At 33.9% G+C, this 20,415-nt stretch overlaps 2 protein-coding genes across 2 annotated transcripts; one reads left to right on the forward strand and one right to left on the reverse strand.

Annotated features, from left to right (window-relative positions):
• Nucleotides 1–1,226: 1,226 nt before the first annotated feature.
• On the reverse strand, nucleotides 1,227–16,272 carry LOC115967564. Its single transcript, XM_031086682.1, has 5 exons — nucleotides 16,060–16,272; nucleotides 15,266–15,955; nucleotides 14,528–14,730; nucleotides 14,387–14,442; nucleotides 1,227–1,401 (listed from the first exon to the last, which is right to left on the reverse strand). Exons 1-4 carry the CDS (start codon nucleotides 16,204–16,206, stop codon nucleotides 14,430–14,432), a joined length of 1,053 nt encoding a protein of 350 aa, XP_030942542.1. The 5' UTR covers nucleotides 16,207–16,272; the 3' UTR covers nucleotides 1,227–1,401; nucleotides 14,387–14,429.
• A 2,524-nt stretch (nucleotides 16,273–18,796) lies between these two features.
• On the forward strand, nucleotides 18,797–19,693 carry LOC115966820. Its single transcript, XM_031085974.1, has one exon. The coding sequence runs from the start codon at nucleotides 18,797–18,799 to the stop codon at nucleotides 19,691–19,693; it is 897 nt and encodes a 298-aa protein (XP_030941834.1).
• Nucleotides 19,694–20,415: the final 722 nt, after the last annotated feature.

Genomic DNA, 20,415 nt, shown 5'->3' on the forward strand with positions numbered 1-20,415 from the left:
TTCAAACAGGCCATAAGGGCACATCATATGGAATTAAATACCCCTAAGGCTTTGTTTCAAGAAAACCATCATATGTCACGACCTTTATTGCTTAAAGATCAACCTGATCAACAAAAATACTAAACAAGAAACAGGTCAAACTTGCAATTGAATTCTACCATTGATACACCAAACACCCCTACACGGAAAAACTCTTGGATGACAATCCCATAATTCTGGGGCTCAAATCAACAACACCAGTAAAGTATTGCCAATGAAAATTAGATAACCAACACAAAAACCAGCTTGTGATAAACTAATCAAAATATCAGCAAAGAATCTATCAGTTGAGCCAAAAATAGTGAAACCCAAATCGCCAAAAGAAGCAAATCTTTAGAACCTATTTGAAGATTCAAGCTTGCAGCGAGTGTAAACCAGGTGAGATGGCAATTCGTGTCATGCCAACTCATGGGCTTTTGATTGTATAGGTCAACATAAACACTACACATTTATTAATCATGTCAAGATCTTTTGGCCGGACAAAATGGCCTTATGCCCTTTTCACCCAAATAATATAGCCTTATGCCCTCATTCCCAAACTAATTAGAGAAATGCCCCTCTTTTGTAATTCGATTTTCTCAAAATCGAGTTAAAAAAAAAATTCTGGACCCCTATAGTGATGTTTTTTAAGGACCTATAGTGACGTTTTAAGGACCTATAGTGACATTTTGTAACTTGAGCTCCATGAAATCGAGTTATAGTTAAGTTATAGGGAAATTTTATTGCCTATAACTCGATTTCATGGAGCTCGAGTTACAAACGCCACTATAGATTCTTCAAAACATCACTATAGGGCTTAACTCGATTTTGAGAAAGTCGAGCTTCAAAACAGGGACATTTCTCTAATTAGTTTGGGAAGGGGGGCATAAGGCTATATAATTTGGGTGAAAAGGGCATAAGGCAATTTTGTCCTCTTTTGGCCTTAACATAACCTATTTATTAAAGAAGTTGACATGATACAAATTGCCCAACTTCTAATAAATGGGTCGTTGTTGGGTAGGCACACAATCCATGTAATGATAAGTAACATTGTTGCCAATTTTGATGTTTTATGTTAAGAACATACATCATTCAATATATAAATTACTAGATTCCAAACAAACCAACCAAAAACTAAAAATCAAGAAGTAACAACAAAAGCTAATAAAGGCTTTTCCATAAAATGAAAATGCAATCCCAGCTCCATATTACAAGCTCAATTTCCACAATAATAATTGTAACAATAGTTCATATGTTTGGAAAAATGCAAAGAGTTCTACAACCAAAAAAAAAAAAAAAAAAATTGTCAAAATAAAAGCCCACAAAATCCTAACGTCAATTGGTGAAATATCAACCAAGGTCCATCCGGTTGGCTGGCGAGTTCTGCATCAAACATGAGTTTAAACAACAATTATACATGAAAAAAAAAATTTAAAAATGTACATTTGGACGTTTATAATAAAGACAAAGTAAAAAACACTATCTATCTATCTATTTATCTATTTATAACATATCTATCTATCTATCTATTTATAATATATATTATAAAAGTTAAATCCCACAGCTTGTGAATGCAAACAACAATGACAAGTAGTACAATTTTCTATCTATTTAGAATGATGTAGACAAATAATGTCACATGGCAAATAGATATTTGTCCATAACATATCACATCTGACATGTGACAATGCATTTAATTCTAAATTAATGGTATATTATCAATATTTCATATTTAATACTTTTAAAGGTGATAGTGCATGTAAATATTATTGCTATTTACTAAATAATGAACAATGTATGAATGTAATTATAAAGTAGAATAATTATCTATATTATATATATATAACCCTAACTTCTGAATCTCTCACAATTTTCCACGTCAGCATAATATTTAAATAAAATTATCATTTTATTTATATTAATTATTTTTGTTTAGTCTAAACTTAATAAGGAGTGAAATTCTATCTTTTTACAATTCCAATATAAACTCAAACTCAACTTTGTTAAAAAAAAAAAGAAAAAAAAAAAAAGAGAACGCTTATAGCATCACCTACAAACTCAATTCTATTTTATAGCCGTGACCTAAAATAAAAACTCACCATTAATTTTACCACCAATCTAAAACCATCCATCCCTAATGGCATCATCACCCCACCACTCCAACCACAAAGCAAAATACCCATTGCAACCTAAATATCCAGGATCTGATCTATTGCCGCCAAGCAAAATTGGCACCCACGTTGGTCCAGGAAAAGACTTGCTTATCCAAACACATCCATCTTCATACAAACCTCCATTGCCACCTCCTCAAAGTTGTCATCACAAATTTGACCACCGGATGAAACTCCCAATACCCCCAGTTGTTGCCATTAAGCCCAATCAACCCTAGGACCCCATAACACACCCATACAAAAAAAAGGCCGCATCCTTGCCTATTATCCATTAAACGCTGCATTGTGATCATCACCCACCATCAAGCTGCCATCAATTGGTAGCCTCGATAGCACATCATGAATACATTGCAATTATGATTTTCTCATCCCTTTGTTACTGCTTTCATCCCCCTGTCTCCATGTACTGCTTCATCACTCAAGTCACACCAAAATTATGTTAGAAGACTCACTCACTAGCTTTGTTATGAGCTCTTCTTATGTTATTTTCTTCTCCTCTACTTTGTTAAAAATGTATATTGTGGGGCCCAACAATTTTTGGGCCAGCTCCATTTATTCGTTGGGGCCCAAAGGCCCAAGCCGAGGAAGATCTTGGCCCAGACACTGTAATGCAAGTACAAAATAGCATTAGGGATACAGCCGAGGACGACTCAGTCCTCGGCCAGTCCAAAGTCTCCACGGAAGAAAGGGCAAACATGGTATAGAAACAACTTAGGAAAAAATCTAAGATACCTGTGCCAATAGAAAAGGGTATGCTGGAAAGTGTAAACAACCGGGGAAAGCTGCCCTTACTGCCATTCAATACTCTGCACCGGACAGAGCCATACTCTCCAGCTTTTTCAGCCACCCCCAACCACTCCGGGTATGGGTTGATGGGACAAGTATCAGTCTTAGAATGTCGATCCTACACGTGGACGAAGGATAGAAAAACACCGGCTAGTATAAAGGGAAAAGAAAGTAATTCATAAAAGGGGCTGGAAAAAATGGCCAAAAACCAGAGCCTCCCAGCCCGCCTCCAGGAGAAAGACTCCTGGGGCGAAAACGACTTAATCGTGTATGAACACCACGAGAAACCCACCGTCTGGTGACTGAGGCCTAGCCTTTTAAACCCACACTCTACAAATGATATTGTTTGGGCCTTTTTACGTACGAACCCAATACTATTGCGGTTCGATATGAATCGTGTCCTTACAATTGGCGCCGTCTGTGGGGAAGGGCTTGTGTGTTGGCATAGACGGTAGGTCGAGACAGTTCCTTTGTCATTTCTAACAGCTGGTTATAGAGTTTTAGTGTAGAGTTCCACTAGGGGCTATGATCCTTGACTAGGGGCTGTGCTTTGTAGCATCAATCGCATGGATGGTTCTAGGGGCTCGGCCGAGGAGCCAATCCCCCTAAAACCAAGGTCCCGCGCCATAGCTGAGGGGTTACTTCCCATGCCATAACTGGGTTTTGGACAGAATCAAGGTATTGTATGGTTCTCGGACTCAAACCTATGGGGAAACCAACTACTTGGATGAGAAAACTGGGTTTTGGACAGAACCAAGGTATTGTATAAACCTATGGGGAAACCAACTACTTGGATGAAAAAACTGGGTTTTGGACAGAACCAAGGTATTGTATGGTCCTCGGACTCAAACCTATGGGGAAACCAACTACTTGGATGAGAAAACTGGGTTTTGGATAGAACCAAGGTATTGTATGGTCCTCCGACTCAAACCTATGGGGAAACCAACTACTTGGATGAGAAAACTGGGTTTTGGATAGAACCAAGGTATTGTATGATCCTCGGACTCAAACCTATTGGGAAACCAACTACTTGGATGAGAAAACTGGGTTTTGGATAGAACCAAGGTATTGTATGGTCCTTGGACTCAAACCTATGGGGAAACCAACTACTTGGATGAGAAAACTGGGTTTTGGACAGAACCAAGGTATTGTATGGTCCTCGGACTCAAACCTATGGGGAAACCAACTACTTGGATGAGAAAACTGGGTTTTGGACAGAACCAAGGTATTGTATGGTCCTCGGATTCAAACCTATGGGGAAACCAACTACTTGGATGAGAAAACTGAGTTTTGGACAGAACCAAGGTATTGTATGGTCCTCGGACTCAAACCTATGGGGAAACCAACTACTTAGATAAGAAAACTGAGTTTCGTAAGGTCGGCTACTTAATAGAAATTCTAAGTCACTCAGTCCTCGGCTTAAATACTATAAAAGGTTAAAGCTATTAAAAGTACAAAGAAGATGGTGAAACGGCCCACTATTCAGCAACCTACACGGGCTGTTCGTTTTGCGAGTGGTATGTCTTCGGAGGGTTACTTCATACACCGTATCGAGCATTCAGTTGTCGTCTTGGCTATTTTTGGGGTAAGTGTTGTTTTCGCAGGTCGACGTTATTATGCCAAACAATTCTATTAAAATTATGATAATATCTTTTCCTTAGCAAATATTTTGACCCTAGATGTCATTAATTCAATGCTATATTAATGTGCCGAACAACACTTGCAAGTTCATAATAGTGCTTTTCTCTTCGATAAGGGATTACGGCCCCAGGTATTGTACTCTAACGTCGGCGGTATTGTGCCAGGCCGACTCAGTAAGCTCATCATAATGTTCTTTCTTTTTCTGCTTAATAGGAGTTTCAGCTCTAAGTATCACTTATTCGATTCAGTGTTATTAAGCCGGATTGTTTCTATAAACACAGAGCAAGATCTTTTTATTAACTAGGACTTTGGTCATAGACGTCGGTCAAAGTTTAAAAATAAAAAGAATTCACAAAATTGTACGTCTATTCATCGCGTTATCATTTCAGAAATATAGAGATAGAACATGCGAAGTAAGGTAATAACAATTTTTATTAATATGAAGATGTATTACAACGTACAAAGAGGGGCTTAAACAAGCCTATACAAAAAGTGGATCACCAAAACAATAAAAAAAAAAAAAAAACAACAGCAATGCAGACAAATAAGCAGTTAGATGTCTTTTTAAACTCGTCTCCGAAATCCTTTCAAACTTTGCCTCAATAGCGCCCATATTGAGAGAAGGACCTTCTTCAGAAGAAGATGGAGTAGATGAATGAAAAGAAGGAGGAGAAGAAGAGAGAGGAAATGAAAGGAAAGAAAGAGGAGCAAAAGAGGGAGAAGGAAAAGCACCAGGATGGATCTGGTGGTGGAAAGAAGAAGAAAGAGAGGCAAAAGGAGACACCAGTGAACGAAGAGAGGAAGAAGCAGGGGCACATAGTCCCTGCCTCAGTCCTGACTCCTAACACACTGGTGCCATGTTAGTTATGCTCGTGAGAGAGCGGCTGGTACTGATGATGGGTGACCCCAGCTCAGTTACGCCAAATGTTTGACGTGACGAGCCCCTGCTTCGGATTTTGGCTGAGAGGAGGGTAAAAAGGATTTTGAGTTTCCGCCATCCTTGCCCTGACCGAACCATTTTAAGTTTTGTAAGAATGTGGAGTTTTTGGGAGGGGTATGGTTTTTTCATTATTTGCTTTTATCTCAAGTGTATCACGAGCCAGGATACAACTAGTGAATGAAGTAAACTCTAGAGGAAGCTAAAGGTTTTAGACTTCAGAGGGATTGAAAGGGTCTCTGTACGGGAGAAATATCCTCCTGCCTCCCTTCTTATATGAAGGGTGGAACGGAAGGTATTCAATTCGTCCAAGTTTCCAAGAAAATTGGTAAACGAGAATGTATCCATTCCACTTCCCCGCATCGTCAACAAGCCGTCGAAATTAAATGGACTCGTAAATATAAGTCATTAAAGGCGCGTTCTGGATAACCAAACGACAGGAATGCGTGGTGAATGAATTCAGGGGAATGTCCCGTAGACTGGTACATTTCCTGGGCAGATGGAGAACTGCCAGTATTAATGAAAGGCTGAATTAAATGAGCCATAATAAAGGCGTGGTATTACCAAAACCCTCCTCTCCAACCAAGAGGTCGGACAGCAGGGTTTTGAGGGGCTATTGTGGGGCCCAACAATTTTTGGGCCAGCTCCATTTATTCGTTGGGGCCTAAAGGCCCAAGCCGAGGAAGATCTTGGCCCAGATACTGTAATGCAAGTACAAAATAGCATTAGGGATACAGCCGAGGACGACTCAGTCCTCGGCCAGTCCAAAGTCTCCACAGAAGAAAGGGCAAACATGGTATAGAAACAACTTAGGAAAAAATCTAAGATACCTGTGCCAATAGAAAAGGGTATGCTGGAAAGTGTAAACAACCGGGGAAAGCTGCCCTTACTGCCATTCAATACTCTGCACCTGACAGAGCCATACTCTCCAGCTTTTTCAGCCACCCCCAACCACTCCGAGTATGGGCTGATGGGACAAATATCAGTCTTAGAATGTCGATCCTACACGTGGACGAAGGATAGAAAAACACCGGCTAGTATAAAGGGAAAAGAAAGTAATTCATAAAAGGGGCTGGAAAAAATGGCAAAAAACCAGAGCCTCCCAGCCCGCCTCCAGGAGAAAGACTCCTGGGGCGAAAACGACTTAATCGTGTATGAACACCATGAGAAATCCACCGTCTGGTGACTGAGGCCTAGCCTTTTAAACCCACGCTCTACAAATGATATTGTTTGAGCTTTTTTATGTACGAACCCAATACTGTTGCGGTTCAATACGAATCGTGTCCTTACACACACACACACACACATATATATATATATATATATATATATATTTTATAGTTTTTCATGTATTTTTTAAAAAGTAATTTTCATACGTGAACCATCAAACTCTTTTTACCCCTTTTTACAAGATAAAAAAACTTGCAATAATTAAAATTATTCTTTCGAATGTAACTCATATTTCTCTTATATTTCTCTATTTTTTAGTAATATATATTTTGTTTTGTTTCAATAATTTCTAAGTTAATATTTTTTAGTCTTTCAGAAGTCTTAATATCTGAATTTTTTAGTTATTTTTTTTATAGTATTTGAAACTATCTGAAAATTTTTTTGTAAGTCACTGCACGTTCAAGCAATGATTTCTTCATCAAATTGTAACACAAATTAAAGTCACATAAAAGCAAATTATGCAATAGTGTAGTTTCTTAAATTTTTTATAAAATTATTTTAGTCTATCTCACAAATAGGAGAAATTATAAGGTTCTCATGGTGAACAAGTGACGTGGTCCACTATTCCAGTAAAAGACTCCTACTTGTTTAAAATTGTGGAGTTTTAAATAAAAACTAAATATTGACTCAGCAATTTTAAATAAATGAGTCTTTTACTGGAATGGTGGACAAATGACGTGGTCCACCATGAGGATGGTATAATTTCTCCACAAATAGATAGGTTCCCATGCATAGCATGGGTTAGCGACTAGTTTATAAAAAAAAAAAAATTATTTACATTTGAAGCCCTATAAACACTGCATGATTTTTTTTTTTTTTTTTTTAACGTTTTATAATGATCTAATTATTTATGCTTTTAAAAAAAAATAAAAATAGAACATGTAATTATATATACGAATTAAAAGAAAGAGACTACTTTCTAAAATGATGGGCTAGCCAAAAAAGAAAGAAATGTTAAGATTAAATTTTATATCTAATTATATATATATTTTTTAAATTATGCACTTAAATGTTCACTATTACCAATAAACCCTCAAATAGTTAAATGTTCACTAATTATTATGAATTTTATATACCTAAAACAATTCACCAAATATGGAAGTTATCAGTCACTATAAGTATAGAAGTTTGGTAGCTTTAAAACCAAGGATGTCAATACCGTATCGGAGGCTGTACCGGTTTGGCCACCGGTACGATATATTTCGGATATCGGTCAATACCGGTGTACTGTTTCGGGTTTATCGCTATTTTTTATATTTATAAATATATATATATATATATATTTATTTATGTATGTATGTGTCTATGTATATATATATATATATATATATATATTATAATAAATATAAAAGTTTAACATAAAACATTTCCTCAATTTAGAACTAATTATTCATGGTTTTAGACTTTAGTATCAATTAAAAGGGAAAAAGAAATAAAAAAATAAAATAGAAACCTTAAAAGTTACCATTGCATACTAAGAAAACAAATAATACTAATAAGTTAATACAAATAAGTTACCATTTTGTCCTAACAAAAATTCAAAAATTACAAAACTTAAAAAATAAAATAAAATAAAATAAAAAAATAAAAAAAACTTTTTCTGTACCGGCCGGTACGCCCGGTACCGACCGATATTGCCCGAAATTGGCCAGTACGACCAGTACGGCTGGTATTTTTTCCGGTACGAAACAGGGGGGTTGAGTGTACCGGATTGCTGGCCGGTACGGTATATTCCGGCCGGTACGTCCGGTACAGTACGGAATTGATAACCTTGTTTAAAACACCATTTTTGTTTTTCTATATACGGTTGTCCAATCCTAGTTTCTTTATTTTTGTTTTTCTTTTTTACATCTGTTTAGTCATTGCATTCGTGCATGTTACAACCATCTATCTATTATATTATTTAGGGTCATGTTAACAACTACTTTTAGCGCAATTGTTATAAACTATTTTAAGAAAGTTTTGACATTACTTTTATGAAAAATATAAAAAGCTATTAACAAAATTAATTATTTTATAATTTTCTCATAAAATATTTCTAAAAATAACTCCTAAACCAATGCCCTTAGGATATTTTTTAACATTTCCCTATTATCTGTTATAAAAGTTGAATCTCCAAAATGGATGCATGCTGCAATGACAAATGTCCTATTGTCCGATTATATATGCTTTTTTTTTTTAATCTAAAAAAAAAAAGGAAAGAGACTACTTTCTAAAATGATGGTCTAGCCAAAAAAAGAAATGTTATGATTATATTTTATATATAATTATATTTTTAAAAATTATACATTTAAACGTTTATTATTACCAATAATCCCTTAAATGTTCACTAATTATTGTAAATTTTATTCACATTAAAAAAAAAAAAAAAAAAACCCGATCACCAAATATGGAATTTATCGGTCCTTATAAATATAGAAATTATCAGTAGCTTTAAAACACCATTTGTGCTCTTCTATATTCGGTTGTCCAATCCTAGTTTCTTTTTATTTATTTATTTAATTTTTTATTATTATTATTTTTTTAAATTTAGTCATTGCATTCATACATGAATCTATCATTATTAAAGTTCAATCCCTAAAACAGATGCATGCTGCGATGACACATGTCCTTTTGTCTAATTATATATGCCCTTTTTTTTTAAGAAACATCTAATTATATATACTTCTTTTAATCCTAATTATACATACTTTTTTTTAGAAGAATCCTAATTATATATACTAATTAAAAGAAAAGAGACTACTTTCTAAAATGATAGGCTAGCCAAAAAAAGAAATGTTAAGATTAAATTTTAGAGTTCGAATTTGGAAGAATTGAGCATAAAACTCATGTTTTACATCATCCAATGAAAGATTATGGTATTTTACACCATCCTACCACAGTTAATAACACCACATTAGTCTTTTAATTAAAATGTGAAATATGGTATTTTATTGAGGAAATTAAATTCAATAAGGATGTAGTGTAAAATCCAAGTTTTATCCCTCCAATTCTAACATGCCATATCATCATATTACATATTAAAGAATAAGAACAACCACACTTAATCAATTTTAATACCCATTTGAAAATCTAACTTAACTGGGAGTTTATTGAGATGTTATTATATGTGTTATGATATATTAAGTTTTAAGTAAAAAACTAATGTAAAAATCTTTTATTGAATGGTGTAAAACATGAGTTTTACACCCTATCCTTACAAAATTTGAACTCTTGATTGAAATGGTATCTTGTATGATCAAATGAATTTAATCTCTAAATCATTAGTATCTTTTAAAACAAGTGTGGACTTCTTCTTTTTTAGAAACCAACAATTATGGACTTAAATGTTCACTATTACTAATAAGCCCTTAAATGATCACTAATTATTATGAATTTTATTCACTTTAAACCTCTCACCAAATATGGAAGTCATCATTCACTTTATATATAGAAGTTGATAGTAGCTTTAAAACACCATTTTTGTTTTTTATATACGGTTGTCCAATCCTAGGTTATATTTGGTAACAGTTTTTGTTTTCTATTTTCAAAATTTTGTTTTGGTGAATATAAAGAAAAAATAATTTTCTTATTTTTAAATCAAAAACATGTTTAGTTAGTTGAAATTAAAAAGATAGTTTTTTGAAGAAAAAAATAGAAAATACAAATATATTGTTACTAGGATTTGAACTCTAATGCTAACTCATTAAATGAGACAAATTCATTAAATTAAATGCGTGTTTTCATTGACTTTTGTAAATTAGAAATTGAAAACAGCTTTTTGCATGTTTTTAATTTCCTTCACAAATTGAATTTTGAGAACAGTTTTTGTTTTCTGTCCATTTTGAATTGTCAAACAAGTTTTTTAGTCTCAAAAATAGAAAATTGTTTTTGAAAACAAAAAATAAGGGAAAAAAGCAGTTACCAAACATATCTCTAATTTCTTTGTTTTTGTTTTGTTTTCTTTTTCTTTTTTCCATATGTTTAGTCATTGCATTCATACATGATACAACCATCTATCTATTATATTATCTAGGGTAAATTGCAAATTACACCACTAAAATTTGAGAGTGCTTGAAATTTACACCCTAAAGTTTCAAAATTTGAATTTTACACCTTAAAATTTCAAAATTTGGATTTTACACCTTGACATTTCCAAATTTAGATTTTGCACCATAAATTTTAAGAGTGTTGAAATTTTACTCCCCAAAGTTTAGGGATGTTTGAATTTCACCCTAAAGTTTCAGAATTTGGGGGTGTAAAATTCAAACACCCCCAAACTTTAGGGGATAAAATCCAAATTCAAAAACTTCAACGTATAAAATTCAAATACTTTCAAATTTTAGTGGGTAAAATCCAAAATTTAAATTGTTAAGATGTAAAATTCAAACACCTCTAAAATTTAAGAGTGTAACTAAAAACAATTTTTTCCATGTTTTTAGTTTCTTTCACAAATTGAATTTTCAAAACAATTTTCGTTTTCTGTCTATTTTGGATTGCCAAATAAATTTTTTAGTTTTAAAAATAGAAAATTATTTTTGGAAACAAAAAAATAAGGAGGTAAAGTGACGTGTAATTTGCAATTTACCCTATTATTATCTATTACAAAAGTTGAATCCATAAAATTGATGCATGCTACAATGACGTGCCCTTTTGTCGAAGTGCATAACAATGATGTGTCAACACACCTATTTATTTTCATTCTCATTTGAGTTCTAGAGGGAAAAAAAAAAACTAAATAATTACCATTCTCATTAAGTGAGTATTACATAGACCTATTTATTATCATTGTCATTTAAGTTTTAGGGGAAAGGGATGAATAGATAATCAATACAATAAAGTGATTTGCATTTTTTGTCTTACACGTGAAAACAAAAAATTGCCTATATGCAAATTAAACATGCACACACATCATTTTGTGTTACACAATTTTTTTAATGATCTTTTGTGTTACACATGGAAAAATAAATAGAACTCCAATTTAATGGGTTGTATTTTCTCTAATAATAATAATAATAATAATAATAATAATAATAATAGGGTGTTATATCATCCTTTGTAACTCACAACTCCTCATTTTCTTTTGCATTTGTGTAACTCATGCCTACTCTTCTACTCCAAAAACCGAAAAATGAAAACCATTTGTAATTAACATGTAACACTATGAATTCCATTAACTTCTCATTCTTTTTCAAGTTATTTAATCTTTTCATTTCCACACTTTATCAAATTTCTTTTCCTTTTTGATGTTATTTTCTATTTTATTTGATGTTTTTCATAAATAGAAAGTCACCGAGAAATTCAACAAATTTTTGAAGCAAAGAGAGAGAGAGATGGAATCCACAACCGCGAATTTCCCTTCTCTTGATGCTAATGGAGTTCTATTTGGAAACTTCCTTTTTAATTAGCAATAAAAAAGTACAAACTAAAAAGCTCCTCACTTCATTTACCTTAATGCTGATGTAATTCAATTGTTGTTGATGTTCTCCATAGATTAGCTTACAATCACCTTTTTTTTTTTTTGGTTATATAGCAAATAATGTCATTTTTGGTGTGTAGACTTTTTTTGTTGAAAGGATTCATTTATTTATTTTGACATAATCGTTACAATTTGTTTGAGCATTTAACATATATATAAAAGTAATGTTTTTAAAGGAAAAAATAATTCTAATAAAATGCAGACACAAATTAATAGATGATCACGTAAAATAACAACAAAAAACTTTAATACATAATAATTATAACACATTTTTCACTCAAATAAATAGTGTTTTTTTTAATAAAAATAACATGTCTACTTATAAGTAGCCATCAAAAAGCGGGAGAGCAACAAGTCATTAAACATCAGATTATATGTCATTAAGTATAAGATTATGGGTCTGTTTGGGATCCATTTATTTTGCTGAAACTAAATTTTTTTTTGCTGAAAGTACTGTAGATAAAAGTAAAAATTAGCTGAAATAGTACCGTGAGACTCATGAATAATATCAAAAAGTGCAATAGGACCTATGAATAGTAGCAAAAATAAGCTAAATAGTAAAATAAGTTGGCAAAAATAATTTTTGCCAAATGCACACTAAACCCACCTATATTTTGGCCCAATTCATTTTACCTACTTGTGGTTTAAAAAATTTCACTTTGCTCACTTAAGGTTAACTTTGTTTGTCTATTGTAACCTACTTCTATTAAAAACGGAGTAAAGATGTAATTTTCTCACCTTTTATGTGTCTCTCCTCAAAAAAAAAAAAAAAAAAAAAAAGGATCAAAATGTTCTATTGGAAGATTATTTATAGAACAAAGCAGTTGTTCTTGGCAAAGACAATGCAATCCATCACAAGAATTTGCCTAAAAACTTCTAAGGCTTCTTGATCAAACCCATTTGAAGAATAACTAGCAATCAAATGCATTCCAAAACCCATGGATTAGACACCAACACATCCACACATACCAATCCATCAAAACCAAATTTTTCATTGGAAACCCACAAATCAGATTTTGGTCTTCAGTTTTGGATAGAGACCAACACCCAGCAATTAATCGCTATACAACAGATTTTGCATAGACACAAACACCAACACACATCAAAATACAAACCAATGAATCAATTAGAATACAACCCCAAAACCTATGGGTGGCAATTTGTATTTGCGGGTTGGGTTTGTGTTGTGTCAAGTCATGAGTATTTAGCTATATGAGTTAACCCAAACCCGACCTGTTTAGTAAACATGCAAAGAATCATCAACCCTAACTTGACTTGTTTATTAAAAAAGTCGATCTAACACGACACGTTTAACCTGTTTAATTAACAAGTTATGTAAATGTCAATACAAATGACCCATTTAATTAATAGGTCATACCTAACCTGAATAACCTATTATTAATTCTCATATATCTAAAATTAGAATGCAATTACAACCATAAATATAGTAATAAACATATAATTACAACAAAAAATTAAGCAATAATAACAAAAGTTAATACTTTTATAAGCTAAACAGGTTCACATATCGAACATGAACACAATTCGTTTATTAAACGGACCAATTTATCAACCTGAATATGACTTGAACCCATTTAACCTCAACCCATAACCTATTTATAAATGAGTTAGTTATGTTGGGTTCGCGGGTCATGTCAAGATTTTGACACCCCTACCAAAACCCAAATCAAAATTCAAAAACCAACACACCCACACAAATCCAAATCCACAAATCTATCAATAACCATACCCCAAATTCCATTTTTCAAACCCTGACAACTAGAAGAAACCCAATCCCTAAATCAAACAAACAAGGACGAGGAAAAATATACACCAATTAATACTCCTGGGCAAATTGTAGCTCAGGCAAAGTGAATTTGAGTCTAGCAGGTTTACTGTAATTACCCGTTTATATAATCTCATAATTACAAACATTGATAACAAATCTAATTTTAGTTTAGTGTGGCATTAAAAATGTGGGATTTCTGTCCTTTACCATTAAAAAAAAGGGGATTTTGTTCCTTTGGTGAGAAAATCTAAAATGTCATTATAATGTAGAAATAAGTTGTAACCAACCGATATAAGTTGTAAAACCAACATAGGACGCATAGGATAAAATCAAAGTGTTAAAATATTTCTACTTACCCTCGTTGTCTCTGTCTGCAACACAAATTTGTCGCCCATACATTTAATATTGATATCTGTAATAAATTTAAACTATCATTAATAAAAAGCATGCAAAACATTATTAAAACTCATCATATATTCTAAAAATGGTGTGCTAACCTGTAGGGTTCCACGGTAAAAGGATATGGCTTAGTGATGAAATACTGAGCCAAACTACGGTAGAAACTTCGCCATCGATTAGGATTAGGAGGAATATATTGCCAATCATGGTGGAAGCTTCGAATTTGCTCATCAACAATCACTTCGCAGACACCGGGAAAAGCTCCATGTAACAAACTATCAATCACCTCGTGTGTGGGGTGCTATTAAATAAAAGAGAGTTACTATATTGTAATTGCCAAATATAAAGAGTACTGTAACAAAATAATTTTTAAATGTGTGAATAATATGGTAGGACTCATTTTTATTTATTTATTTATTTATTTATTTTTAATAACGTACTTATAGGTCCCGTGAACAGTGCACATAACCCACTGTATATTGCATAATGTCTCTTTAAATGCATGCATAAAAAATAAAAAAATAAAAGCCAAAACGCCCAGACACTGGCGTAATCCAAACGCACAATAAAAATATTACTTCTGGTATATTAATCATTTCCTTAATGTTAGCCATCTGTTTAAGTTTTTTTTCTTTGTTAAAATTCAACAGGACTAGTTTTTCTTTTTTGAAAATAAGCTACCAAAAAATAATTCTTTTATCTCTCTAATAATTCTAAGAAAATGCAATCTACAAAATACAATTGCTAATCTAAAATACAATTTGTTTTATAGTAATAAGCGATATAAATAGAAAAAAAAAAAAAAAATCAAAATAGACAAAAACAGAAAACATTACCATTTGACCATGCTCCGCGAAGTGATGATGCATATTCCTTATAAAGAGGGGTAGTGTGCTGCTCTGTACTTTATATACACGTAAATGATTTTTGTTAAATTTATACACCTTATCAAAAATATGCCTAAACCTCGTGGGAAAGTTATTCCACCACTGTTGAAAAAAACGATCAAGACGTCGAAGTCCGTTCTTGGCTTTGGGGTTTTCCTTTAAATAATCCTGAATAAGTTGTAGAAAACTCATTCTATCACTGGCATCAAAGAAGATAGGATGAAGAAGTTGAAAAATCGAATACTTATCCGAGTGATGGATATAAATCTCTGAAAAGAACAATTTGAAGGTGTCTGAGAGCATCTGGTGATCATAGTTGGGGAGGGAAGTGACTATTACTCTAGCCACCATCCACCTAAAATGAATGAGATCTGTTAATATTCCCCGGTCTAAGGTTGTCTCAGCGTTTGGATTCATATTAGGGAAAGGAAATTTGACGGATTGATCTCCAAAAATTCTAATTCTGTCTATCAGATTCCCAGCAAATTGACCTCTCTTATGAATCCCCGCAACTATTTTTCCCATGCTCAGAAACACTTTTCTGCCCACAGCACTAACATTTAGGACTCTACCATTCGGATCTTTCTCCCACATTTCGATGTTGTGCTCTTGAATTGCATCCAAAAAATCCGAAAACCTCTGTACAAATAAAAAGATTTGACATCAAATTTTTTTTGAAAAAAATCACAAACGTCTTTAAAACCAAAAAAAAAAAAAAAAAAAAAAAAAAAAAAAAAAAAAACGTATCCATCATGAGTTTCAACGCTCTGAATCGGAGCTGGCAAATTTGGAAGAGATTGTGGTATTGCTGGTTGGAAAGCATCTAGACCATCAAGATCTGGTATTTGTGGTATGAAATCTGGTGGAGGTGGACCTGCAGGTGCAGCCATGGTGACTATGGTCTATGGCTGAGAGTGGACTGTGGAGTGGCCAGTTGGATGAAAGAGTATTTGCACTTTGGGTTACATGATAACGGACTAAATAATTATTTAATCTGATTGTACAACAATAGAACGACCATAAGAGCATCTATAATGCTGGTGCTAAAAGCTAAAAAGCTATTTTTAGCACCACTATATACAAAAAGGATGTTGCAATGGGGTGATATAGGTAAATTTTTTATCTATATTTTTATATGTATAAAGTTTTGCACTGTAGCTAAAAGCTAAAAAAAAAAAAAAAAAAAAAAAATTTAATTCCACCTCCATTTAAAATATTATTTGTTTGTTTCATTTTTTCAATTTATTTTATCTCAACCCATCTTTCATCACTCTGACTCAGCTCTCTCAACTCTCACCGTCGTCGATCCACTTGAAGCTCAACATCACCGACCCACATCGTTGACCCACTCCATCGAACCAAGCTGCTGACCCACTTCGTCGACCCACGCCATAGACCCATCTCACCCACGCCACCAACCCATGCCGCCCAAGTCTCACGCTAACCCAAGCCCCAAGCCCCAAGTCCAAAGCTGACCCACGCCAACCCGTCATGCCTTCTCTTCTGTCTGACCCATCTCAGCCTCTCTAATCTAGCTCGACCTCTCTTCTCTTCTATCTAACCCACCAAGTCCAAAGCTTGCTTGCTGATCAGGTGAGTTGTCTCTGTCTTCTTCATCATGTAATGCTTGAGATTTTTTATTTAGGTAATTGGAATGATAAATTTTTCATGTCAATTGGGAATTTTCTGTTTGCAGGGAATTTATGTTTTTATTTTTAATGTATTGGTGTAAATGTTAGTTTGGGAATTTTCTATGTGCAAGGAAGGCTACATTTTTTTGGTTTCTGGTTTGCTTCTTGTTGATTTTATGTTTGTTGATTCTAATTTGTTGATCATGGTTTTAAAAACCAGACTGGACCGGTCAGTCCAACTGGTTCAACCGGGAATCGGCCTTCAATCTGGTCCGGTTATGGGCAAAAACCAGAAATAGCTTAAAATCGAGAAAATTTAAAAATCGGCTGATTCAATCGGAGAACCGAGAATTGGCATGGTCAAACCGGTTATTGACCAGTTGGGATTTTATGTCCTTTTCCTAGCCTAAAACTACGTCGTTTTGGCAAGGAACCTAAAAACTAACCCTAAAGACTAAAGTCCTAACTCCTAAAAACTCTCACATTCTCATCTCATGCCTCATCTCAAGCTCTCTGCCTCACTCAACTCAAGCTCATTCTCTCTGAATATCCCTCACTCTCACGGTCTCACCTCACGCACGCCTCTGAATTTTTTTTTTCCTTCTCATCCTTTCGACGTCTGAACTCTGAAGTGTTTTGGTTTTTTTTTTTTCTTTTTTGGGTCTCGCCCTCGCCTTCTGAGCTCTGCTCTCTGCTTCTCGGCTTCATCAGGTAATATTCTTTTCTTTTGATTTTGATTTTGATCATTTTTTTTTCTCTTGGCTTCATCTCAGATTCTCCGTTCATGTTCTTGGCTTCATCTCAGGTTCTCCGTTCCGTGACTTCACTGGTAAGTGGTAACTTCTATCGTTAATTCTCCTTTCAATTATTAGTTTACAGAGTATGTTGTGGATTTTGTGTATGTTGTGGATTTGATTTATAGAGCATTATTGTTTGTGAAATATAGTTTACAGAGTATTATACTATTGTTTGTGTATGTTGTCTTAATGAATTTATTTGTTGATAAAATGGTTGCCACCAGTTTGAAATTGTTGAGTGAAATGGAGTCCGCCTCTGTACCATCTAATGAACATGCTTCTACAACCGAGTCTAATGCTAATTCTTCATCTGTGAGAGCGAAATGTGATCCTACATGGGATCATGTAACTAAAGAGTTGAAAGACGGAAAAAGTAGTTATAGATGTATACATTGTGGGAAAATTTATAAGGGAGAGGGCATTAATAGGATGAAAAGACATCTAGCTGGAATTAAAGGTGATGTGGCTGCATATACAGGTGTACCTTATGATGTTAGGTTTCAAATGGTTGAGAATTTGAAGGAAATTTCTAAATCCAAAGAATAGAAAAAGAAAAAAGAAAAAAAAAAAGGATCAATAAGCGCCTAATTATTCGCCATTAGAGGACTCACCAGAATTTGAAGATGTCCAAGAAATTACTCCTAGAGGTAGGGGGTTAGGTAGGGGAAATAGAAGTGGTCTTAGTAGTTTTCCACCAAGATCCAATCTTGACAAGAGAAAGGTTGGTGACATTGGTAATTACCTCGCTCCTAGAACAACACTGGGAGCTCAACCTGCTATTAAAAGTGTGCTTGCTGGCAAAGAAAAGAAAAGGAGGGTTGATATGGTTGTAGCAAGATGGATGTATGATGCTTGCATTCCAATTAGTGCTATGAATTCTAGTTATTATCAACCTATGTTGAATGCTGTAGCTTCTTATGGTCTTAGATATAGAGGCCCAAATTATCATGCCCTTCGAGTGCCTTTGTTGAGAGAAGTAAAAAGAGAAGTCCAATTGATTGTTGATTCTCATCGTTCATATAGGGCTAACATTGGTTGTACAATAATGGCTAATGGGTGGACTGATACTAGGCATAGAACATTTATTGATTTCCTTGTCTATTGTCCTTATTTTTATACGTTCTGTTGATGCTTCTGACTTGGTTAAGGATGTTATTAATTTGAGTAACTTGTTTGATGAAATTGTTAATTGGGTTGGTCCTGCAAATATAGTACATTTGGTCACTAACAACGCTGCAAATTATGTAGCTGCTAGAAGAATTTTGTGTGGAAAATATAGGAACATTAGTTGGTCACCTTGTGTAGCACATTGCCTAAACCTAATTTTTAAGGAGATTGGGAAGATGGATCATGTAGATAAATTTGCAAAGCGTGCATCCAAGATCACAGTGTTCATCAATAACTATGTGGCTTTGCAAGCTTGGTTGAGGACTAAAAAAAATTGGACGGAAATTGTGCGTCTAGGGCCAACTAGGTTTGCTACTATTTTCATTGCCTTAGGGAGCCTTAAGGAACATAAGCATGACTTACAAGCATTGGTGACTAGCAAATTTTATGTTGAATCAAGATATGCAAAAGATAAGAAAGTAAAGACAGTGGTGAAAATCATTCTTGACAATCAATTTTGGAATGATTGTCATGTAATTGTGCATATTATGCCACCATTGATTCATTTATTACGCATTGTTGATTCTGATGAAAAACCAGCTATGGGATATGTATATGATGCCATGTATAGAACAATTGATGGAATTAAAAAAAAAAAATTCAAGGACAAGAAGAGACTATGGGAGCGTTATGTTAATATTATCAAGGATCATTGGGATACTCAATTCTATAGAGACATTCACGCTACTGCTTATTGGTTGAATCCTGCATTCCAATATAACTCATCCACTCTTAATAAGAGGCTAAAGACACAATCTGCTGTGACAGATGTTATTGAATAAAAAATTTCAATTGGTCAAATGAAGTTGGCAAAGGAATTAAAGCTATTTTGAGAGCGTGAACAAAATTTTGGAACCCAACTTGCTCAAGAATCAGCCAAGACATCTCAGCCGGGTAAGATATTGTTTACTTTAGCTAATAATAAAATGAAAATATGTTTTAAAGATCATAGCTCTTTTTTATATTTTTGGGATACGTATAGCTATGTTTATTGACTCATTGTCTTTGTTTTGTGCTGTATATGGAACTTAGATGAGTGGTGGAAGTTGTTTGGATCTTGTGCTTCAATCTTACAAAAGTTTGCAATTCGAATCCTTAGCCAAACAGCTGCCTCTTCGGGTTGTGAGCGGAATTGGAGTGTTTTTGAACAAATACATACCAAAAGAAAAAATAGATTGAAGCATCAACGATTTAATGATCTTGTGTATGTTCATTATAACTACCGATTAAAAGAAATGTATATATTATATAATCTCTTTGTTTCAATGTTTTTGTGGGGAAATATGAGTGATTCACTGATATAAGACTATTATAAGACCGTCTAATCCCAAAATCACTTAGCTTCTTTCCCTGCTCACAACACCATAGCAAAACTCTCAAAACTTGCTAGTTTTGTGCTAATGTACATCCCCTATTAGCTGGGTCCAGAAATACGATAGGCACATGATGACTCAGATAGAACTAGTTTTAGTACCAATGAATAACTCTCATTGGCTGGGTATCA

Source organism: Quercus lobata, chromosome 11 (assembly GCF_001633185.2).
Source record: "Quercus lobata isolate SW786 chromosome 11, ValleyOak3.0 Primary Assembly, whole genome shotgun sequence".
Lineage (NCBI taxonomy): Eukaryota > Viridiplantae > Streptophyta > Magnoliopsida > Fagales > Fagaceae > Quercus > Quercus lobata.

What these genes read in the sequence shown, in the direction of transcription:
- LOC115967564 (XM_031086682.1), bottom strand. Translation starts at nt 16,206, where the DNA reads ATGGCTGCACCTGCAGGTCCACCTCCACCAGATTTCATACCACAAATA. An exon ending in TTGAAACTCATGATGGATAC is followed by an intron (nt 15,956 to 16,059) that starts GTTTTTTTTTTT and finishes TTATTTGTACAG; the next exon opens with AGGTTTTCGGATTTTTTGGA. An exon ending in TCGCGGAGCATGGTCAAATG is followed by an intron (nt 14,731 to 15,265) that starts GTAATGTTTTCT and finishes TTTATTTAATAG; the next exon opens with CACCCCACACACGAGGTGAT.
- LOC115966820 (XM_031085974.1), top strand. Translation starts at nt 18,797, where the DNA reads ATGGGTGGACTGATACTAGGCATAGAACATTTATTGATTTCCTTGTCT.